Source organism: Sinocyclocheilus anshuiensis, unplaced genomic scaffold (assembly GCF_001515605.1).
Source record: "Sinocyclocheilus anshuiensis isolate Anshui unplaced genomic scaffold, SAMN03320099.WGS_v1.1 scaffold862, whole genome shotgun sequence".
In the NCBI taxonomy this organism is placed as follows: Eukaryota; Metazoa; Chordata; class Actinopteri; order Cypriniformes; family Cyprinidae; genus Sinocyclocheilus; species Sinocyclocheilus anshuiensis.
In genome coordinates, this window is record NW_015539882.1 from 522,254 (window position 1) to 530,921 (window position 8,668).

The 8,668-nt window shown below is 36.7% G+C and overlaps 2 protein-coding genes across 3 annotated transcripts in view; both read left to right on the top strand.

The window, feature by feature from the left end:
* LOC107685442 (eukaryotic translation initiation factor 5A-1-like) overlaps positions 1-2,004 on the top strand; it is a 4,427-nt gene extending 2,423 nt beyond the window's left edge. For both annotated transcript variants that reach the window (XM_016482022.1, XM_016482023.1), the window contains exons 4-5: positions 150-281; positions 1,057-2,004. In XM_016482022.1, coding sequence (XP_016337508.1) covers positions 150-281; positions 1,057-1,119 — 195 coding nt within the window. In that variant the 3' untranslated portion in view covers positions 1,120-2,004. The remainder of the gene's footprint in view (positions 1-149; positions 282-1,056) is intronic.
* A 1,333-nt stretch (positions 2,005-3,337) lies between these two features.
* LOC107685462 (60S ribosomal protein L22-like 1) lies at positions 3,338-5,009 on the top strand. Its single transcript, XM_016482054.1, has 4 exons — positions 3,338-3,626; positions 4,009-4,113; positions 4,549-4,670; positions 4,753-5,009. Exons 1-4 carry the CDS (start codon positions 3,546-3,548, stop codon positions 4,892-4,894), a joined length of 450 nt encoding a protein of 149 aa, XP_016337540.1. The 5' UTR covers positions 3,338-3,545; the 3' UTR covers positions 4,895-5,009.
* Positions 5,010-8,668: the final 3,659 nt, after the last annotated feature.

Here is an 8,668-nt window from a genome sequence, read left to right on the forward strand (position 1 = left end):
TCATCTTAATTGGTTGTCTGAGAATCTTTTTCACCAGGGCAATACAAAGATGATACTTTGGCTTTTCATGATACTTTAGCTTCTGACTTTATCTAGATTCTTATTCCATTTCTTTTTTTTTTTTTTTACATTTTCTTTTGCTCTTCTAGCTGGTTGACATCAGCGAGGGATTCCTTTCTCTTATGATGGACAACGGAGACGTGCGTGAAGACTTGCGTGTGCCAGAAGGTGACCTGGGCAAAGAAATCGAAAGTAAATTTGCAGCTGGTGAAGAGATGTTGGTAAGTGCACCAGTTAGAATGAATGCATTTAGTCCTTTAGCTGTTTTTTTGTCGTTGTAGCTAGGCCTGTTGCAATCAATTTATCGACTTATCGCGCAATATATGTACATGACCTCAATAATTTTTGGTGATGCAATTTATCGCCCATTATATTTACTTAAAAATGAATGTCACCATGTTTTGTACATTCCACTTGCGCCGGTGTCTTGCAGCTTCTCGAACATAACGTGGTGTAGTCATGAGGTCCTAGTTCAAATTTAAAAAATGCCTCTACAAACAAAGTTTCATCTGCAGATATGGTCTTGTTTAGGGATCTGACGCACATCTGACTGCTGAGTAGTGATTGTGTTTTTCAGCAATAGTGTGCACCCTTAATTTACAGAGAAAAGAAGGTCAGGGAAAAATCTGTAGATGGAAAAATCTCCATACAAGTTATTTGTGCATTTTACTTTTTTTCTACTCGTTACTTTGCACTTTTTGTTAGAAAATGTTTATTTGCTATTTATTCAAGTCTTTTAAGGTATCTGATATTTTGATATTAATTTCCATGATCTAAATATTCTTAAAAATTAAAAGTTTGTTGTCATTTGGAAGTGTGTGTAGGCCTTCTTGCATTATTATGCTGTTACATTATGATTATATATTCAGTGGGATAAAATGGTCTTTAAAATGACTAACGCTTATCGCACTTATTTGTGGGGCAATATATCGCACAACAAAAAGTTATCGTGACAGGCCTAGTTGTAGCCCACTCATTGTTTTCTTTGTTTGGCAGGTTACTGTGCTTTCAGCTATGGGCGAAGAATCTGCAGTGGCTGTCAAACCCATGACCAAATAGGAAGAAAGACTGGGCTGCTCAGGCTGCGACATGCTACACTTTAACAAATCTCTTGCATTTGTTTTTTTGGTTTTATTTGTCACCAAAGCTATGGCCTTCACAAGCAACCTCAAATTTTTTTGCTGTGATTGTATTCCTTTTTTCTTCTCGTTCCAATACTGTGCTGGACTTGTCGGGTCAGTTGGCATTCTCTCGGGTAAGAGGTTTAATACTGTCAGTGTGTTTACCCCCTCAACCTCCCCCTTTTGTCCCCCCTCAGGTTTTTACCACTTACATTCCTGAACGTAAACTATTGGGATCCATTTTTCCTTTTTTGTATTCTTGAATTTCTTAATAGTAATTAGTGTGCAGGATTTACGCAAGGTGTTGCGAAGAGAGGAAACCCCAGCTGACACTGAACTTTATTTTTTCTCTCTCTCTCTGGGTGTCATACTTTTACTTACCTCCTTACATGATCTACGCCATGCTGGCACTATAGTTAACTTCTCTCAATTGAATGCCCCCCCCCCAAAGTGAGATGCATACTGGTAGTTGGCACTTCCTTTTACTTGCAGTACTTTAAAAGTACCTTCTCAAGTAAAACCGCTATGACCGAGAAATAAACTCCAGCGAAATGTCCCCTTAAATGCCAGTCTAATTGTTCAGAAGTGGAAAGGATGTGATGGCCATGTGCGAATACCTCTGTAACACAATAGCAGCCAGCTTGATTTTGGCTGTCATTGATGACCTTAAATAAAGTGTTGAAGCCTGTATTTGTCTCCAGGTAGGCTCTTATCAGTGCTGCCCCAGAATGAGCTTTGAGTTCTAATCTTACTTTGTTCACTTGAGGCCTTTGTCACATGACTGGAGAGAGCAAAAAATAAAAACTGAATAGATTACCTTTAATTTTTTTGTTTTTATGGCACACTTGATCAGTATTAAAACAAGATCCAGAAGGCTGGTTATAGGTGTTCCTTCATAGTTACAGCAGATATTCATCTGGTAAAATTTAACACATGAAAATGTATTACAGTCTGTGGTGAATGAATATCCTACTTGTGTAAATTCAGGAAAAAATTACAGAGTAACTTGTCTGTGGTCATTTGGGAAAACTCCATTAAATAAGGTGCTCATGTTATTCTATAAATAGAAAGTGTCTATTTTGATGGTATGATTTTGGGTTCCTCACAGCAGTGTTTAGTAGCACAACCTGCAATGTTTATTTTCTCAAACTAAGACGGTATCTACATTTTTATATTATACATGTATAAAATTGTTTCTAACATCTATTGTATGGTTTTAAATGTTAAATAAATTCAAGATTAAAGAATTTAAATAGGCAAAATGACATGGGATGTGTCATTTTAGAAAGTGAGGACAGTAACTTGGAAAGAGACAGAAAGCTTTGTTGGGTTGGGCTGCCAAATCCTCTGCATGTGAGGAGCCAAACGCTCATTTCCCGTTTGTGGCCTGGTGCCCAGACAACACTGAATGAAAGTATTGCAGTTCAGTATTGGAGACAGACATGTGGCACTGCAGTCTATTCAAACTCAAACTCCATCTACCTACTGGCTCCCACTGAGTACTTTCTCAAAGTCAAAGTGAATTATATGTTGAGTAATATTTTAATGTGAATAATTCAAATGGGTTAGTTTCCAGTTTTGCTGTTGTGTAGCTGAGCAGCATTAAAATGAAGATTGTATCCAAACAGCAATATGTACCTATTAAATTTGTTCAAGAGCAGAAATCTGCCCAATAACTGGCAAGTCAGGTTGTGCCCATGTGCTTCCTGAGGCCTCACCCAATTTTGTCTTGGTATGTCTGCACAATGATGTAAGGATGAGTGACGCTTCCTTAGTAAGCAGAGCCCAGTCTCTCCCTTCTCTATTCAGCGTATGTACATGTGAATGTTTGAATAGCCTATTTGTGGTTTATGTTTTTGTCATTGTTAATTGCATGTTAAGCCAGCTACATCCATATACAATAATAACTACAGAGACATGCAGCAGATCTATGTTTTCAATACTACAGTATGCACAAAATTTAACCTGAAATAAATATTTCACAAAAATATAACCTGAACTAAAAATCATTGTCAAAAGCCATACATAACTTTAAATGGTCGCATTTACGTGGTGAAACAGAAATGCTATATGATACAATTTTATATTAAAATATTATACAAAAATAAACTTGTTTTAATATTGTACAAATATAACTACATTCCCCAGAAAAGTACGTTTTCATTGTAACGTTCTGCTATTCAGCTTACTTTTCTCCCCGTCAGTGAAATCATTGGTACGAATTGTTCAAATCGGTTATGTTACGTTCAACTGATTAATTCAAAAGATCCGACTCATTCAAACGAACGATTCATTCACCAATCGGACGTCGCCGAACTAAAGCAAAAAGTCCTCACGAATCCTCCCTAACCGGCAGCCAATCAAATGCGAGAACATTTTGTGAACTCTTGCGAGGACCTACGCTACTTCCTCCTCTTTCACGCCAAACTCACCAAGGTGGCACCGGTACGTGTTGACCGGTCTTAATGGTTAAATGTATTACATTTTTTTGTTTTGTGTGATTAAAATATGAGATATATTACATTTATATATATCCTATGTTAACCAGAGTTCGTTTTTGCAAAAGGGATTATATATTAATCCATTAGTTTGACTTTCTAGTGGGAGACACGTGAATGAGCATTTTAGCATGACGGAACCATTCAAATGCATTTGGTTATCATGATAAGAGAATTGTAGTAGTGCCTTTCATAATGTGTTCATTTGGTTTTATAAGATTAATTAGTTTATAACCAAGTATGAATTACGAGTGCAGTATTAAACTGAGAAAGTAGATGTTTAATTTAGGATTTATATATAAATTAAAAATATATGTTTGTTTCTTTAGAAAAGGCAGACTGTTGTGAAAAAGAATAAAAAGGGTGTTTCCTGGAAGTTCACCCCTGATTGTACTCACCCTGTGGAGGATGGGATCCTTGACTCTGCCAACTTTGTAAGTTGTATAGCCTATATATATATATATATATATATATATATATATATACACACATATAAACATAATTGATGATAGAAACACATGACTTTTATTTATGGTCAGGATTTTGTGGGCATGGAAAACCTGAAAATGTAATGAAAACATTTCTGTGCTGAAAAAGGTTATGTTTGCATTGGCTAGAAAACCAAATTAATGCTTTATTTGTTCCTGTTACAAGGATCTATACATTCAAATGATGATCCTTTAAATCGATTAGTTTCTGATCCAAACACATAAGTTGTTTTTTAAAATAACAAAGTATCCTTTAATGATCGTCATGATTTATGTTCGGGTAGTCACATCACGAATGCTGTGCCCTAACTAGGGTTCCCTTCCCTAGTTAAATGCCTAGGGTTCTCTTCCCTAGTGGTCATGCTGTTTTATTACTAACAGGAAACCTTTCTGAAAGAGAAGGTGAAGGTTAATAGCAAAACGGGTAACTTGGGAAATGTAGTGCAAATTGTGCGTCAGAAGAACAAAATCAGCTTCACATCAGAGAAGCAGTTCTCTAAAAGGTGAGATTCGGTAGGCTTATGTTTATTATTAGTGTTCTTTTTAAAGTCTTTGTATATATACTAACAACCTCATGTTCCTCAGGTATCTTAAGTACCTCACAAAGAAGTACCTGAAGAAGAACAACCTGCGAGACTGGCTGAGGGTGGTGGCGTCGGATAAGGAAAGCTATGAGCTGCGCTACTTCCAGATCAGTCAAGATGATGAATCTGATTCTGATGAATGAAAGCTCTGTCTTGAAATATGTTTGAGTGTATAAAGGTCCGGTACCAGCTGTCACATCTTCAAATGCAGGGCTGCATGTTTTGATATCTGCTTGTAAATAAAATGATACACAGTAATTGAGTGACATGTTTTTTCATTGGTAGTAAATGTTTCATGTAGTGGGCTTGATTTATAATCAAGGTGGAACAAGGGTAAAAGAGTTAAAAAAGATTCATTAACAAACATGTTGCCAGTGGTGATAGGAGAGATTATATTGCAGTGATGAAACTACCTATTAATCATTGCAGGAGTGTTTTTGCAATATTTAAATGATACAGTTTCCTTATAATTTATAACTTATAAGTTACTTATAGCTTTTGTCATGGATGTTGAGATTTTTTTAGGAATTTTGTGTAAATGTAACTGCATTTCATAATTTCTGAAGACACTATTAGAAGTTAAAGAATACAGAGCTCCTTCGTTTTTTTCATATTTTGATAACATCAGAAGATGCAACAACCAATTGTTACTTTATTAAGAATAGGACTACAGAGGCCATTTTCAAATGTAATTGAGTTGAACGTTCTTTGAAGAAAGATATTAAAACAATATGAAAAAAATTGTATGTTGTGTTGCATTGAAAGTGTATTTTAAATGTGATTGATTACACATTTGACTGTTTAAATTTGTTGCAAAATTAAGGCAAGAGATTTTTATTTTTTCTGGCTGTTGACTGTATTTTCTGATTTATGGAGTGATAAAATTAAATATCCAAAATCCCCTCTGTAAAAAAAACATTTACAGTGATATTAGTAAAATTTTTTACCTGTGGTGTCTTGCCTTTAATATAAAATTGTTTTAAAAAACATGAATAGCTAAAATGCTTTCATGCTCACAATGACATGTACTATAACAAGAGCTAAAGCTATCACTGGCATTGATATTGATCTCCCAAATGTTAACCTTGTTAACTTTTAAAATTTAATCTCACATTGATAGCATTACATTTTATCTTTAACAAATTCTTCTCCTAAGGTCAAAGGTTAGTGAAAATCTTATCAATAGACAGGTAGAGCAATAGAAATGTCTGGAATTAAATGCATTTGCATTGATATGGGTGAGTTCGCTATAAAGACCTTCAGTGTGAAAGGCAGCCAGAGTTAGAGCCTTCAGCTTGTTACCAGGATGTTCTCTAATGCTCTGCACAGAGAAGAGACTGAAGCAGCACTATGGACCAGCACTGGGAGGAAACGTATTAGAGAGCGATTTCGTGCTACTTTGGCAGGACTCCTGGAGTTAGAGGTCCTGAGAGTCAGACACAAAATAATGGTGGAGACGGCCCTGGGAAAAACCAAAGTTGATCCTAAAGATTCAACGTCAACAATTATCCAGCAGAGACAGCATGATTACTTTGTGGATAAAGACTCATTCAGACTAAAGCTCAAGCGCAGTTTTTCTGAAGAGGCTGTTCACGAGGCTAGAAAATCCAGTGGACTTTGGTCATGTTCCAGTCATTCATCTGAAGACCTGCTTCATCATCAGTGTCTGACGGAAAGAAGCTGGCATGACCAAGAACTTCACTCGCACATGGAAAGTCAGTCAAGGGCAAGCTCAGGTTTTTGCGACTTTGGGAATGTTTTTACCCCCTCTGACTGTGATGAAACCATCAGCTCTCTCTCCACCTCTTTGGCCTCCTTGAAATACAAGAACACTCTCGGAGATGGAGAATGTTTCATGGTTGAGGAACCTCAGAGGAGCCGACCCATTTTATTACGAAAGCACAGAGGAGTTCAATTCTATTTCTCAGATGAGATGATTCCTAAAGATGGTTTCCGATTTGTGGTGGATCTGTATCCAGACTCGCACTGGCCAGATATTTCAGACATATTTCAACGCAAAGTTGTCTTGCAACCCACCTACCGTTCTGATATTCCAGGTCACCAGGGCATGGAAGTGTATCGCTATCCCAGTCCACTGCATGCTGTGGCCCTGCAAAGTCCACTATATGCACCAAAAAGCCCCCAGAACAACAGGAAAAAGAATGGAAGACGTTATTCTGGAAGCTCTACATGCTCCTTACTGAGACCAGGCTTGAAGGTTTCAGAACATTCCTGCTGTCTTGCAAAATCCTATTTATCATCCAACTTACTAAAGAAACATACCAATTCTTTGGGCAGGAACATGCACTTCGAGCACAGATGTGAGGAGATCATTCTGAAACGGGCCAGAGTTCAATGTCACAGTCATAGCGCTGCACCAAGAGATGGAGGAATGACCTCACGGCCAAAGAGAGGCATGCACCGCACCAGCTCCTTGCACAAAAACAAACCATCCTTCTATTCTTTTCAGTCCACGCATCTGCAGAGAAACAGAGAAGATGTGTGTGAGGCTGCAATGAGCACAGCATCCACCATGCAAGCTATGAAAAGGCATCTAAATTTATAAAACGTTACCATGAGACAAATACTTGCTTTGACCAACTTGATCATGTGCAACCAAGAGTCTTCAAAGGAATCCAAAGCTGTAAATTAAGGACATAATGCACGAGAGAAATGCAAAAGACAAATAATAAACAGTTAGTAATTGCATTAAAACTCGTTCATTATATGTGATCATTCAATGTGATTAAACAGTGCATGTAAAAACACTGTCTTCCTCTGTGATTAAATCATATTGTTATGTGGCATTGTATATTCTCTTTGTGAGAAAGCTCAACTATAGAGGTTAAAATTAGTTACAAAAATACAGAAAATACATCAAAACACTTAGCTTACGTGCATCCTATTTACAACTATTTACAGCACTTTTCTCAGGTTAAATCCTAATAAATACTAGTATGAATAAATATAAGTATTAAAAGTACGTATTTTGTTCTGTACCCACGTTTCTTAAACGTTTTCAGTTACGATATAAATTTGCACCAGTAAGAGTGTCAAGAAATGGAGTTTGAGGAGGTGAGGAGGTTTCCATTAAGAGATCATTATCGGTGAGTATACTGGCAAAGCGTTTAAAAAATTACCTTAACTATTCCTCACATTGGTCTCAGTTGAATTGTTCAGACATTTATTTAATGGAATAAATTAATATTAATTAGCCTATGGTCACGTTGATTGGAAACTCCGGAGTGTCCAGTCACGTGACCTGTTCATATGACTCGCGTCTTTAGGATTCCTTTATCTTCTCGCGTTGTAAATCCACATGCTCGTTCGGATTTTTACATAGCATATCCGTTCATATCCACCAGGTGTCAGCAGAGATCTGTTAGTTTAAAATTCAAGTTAACTGTACAGCTGTGCACTTGTAAAATGCCATTTTAAATATTTTGTAATCCCTGCTTTGTTTTGCTCAGTCTAACTGCATTTCTAACAAAAACCAAACCACATACAGGCGTTTAAATCTTTTGTCTCCTTTTAAAGTCACATAAACTTTGACAGCTTCGGTTATGTACGAAAAATATTGTTCCACTGACCTAGCCTAGTTGGCCAAAATTCAGGTTTGTTCTAAAGAAATGCCAGGCAAGAGCTATTTCTTTAGAACATTGTCTAAGGGGGAAAAAATTCAGCCACTAAGAAAAAAAATCACAATCTTTGTGATCCGGCTGTTTTCACAGAAATTGTGGAATAACAGATACTGCTGTGTGTCAACACGTCAGAGCGCAGAAGCTATAAAAATGTGTCCGACAAGGTTTGGATGTGGGAGTCAAGGCCATATAAAGGAAATATTTGAAAGAAAATATTGCATAGTCAAAACCAATTTTGTCACATATTACAGAGCACTACTTTTTTTTTTTTTTTTT

What these genes read in the sequence shown, in the direction of transcription:
- LOC107685462 (XM_016482054.1), top strand. Translation starts at nt 3,546, where the DNA reads ATGCGAGAACATTTTGTGAACTCTTGCGAGGACCTACGCTACTTCCTC. An exon ending in AACTCACCAAGGTGGCACCG is followed by an intron (nt 3,627 to 4,008) that starts GTACGTGTTGAC and finishes TTGTTTCTTTAG; the next exon opens with AAAAGGCAGACTGTTGTGAA. An exon ending in GAGAAGCAGTTCTCTAAAAG is followed by an intron (nt 4,671 to 4,752) that starts GTGAGATTCGGT and finishes CATGTTCCTCAG; the next exon opens with GTATCTTAAGTACCTCACAA.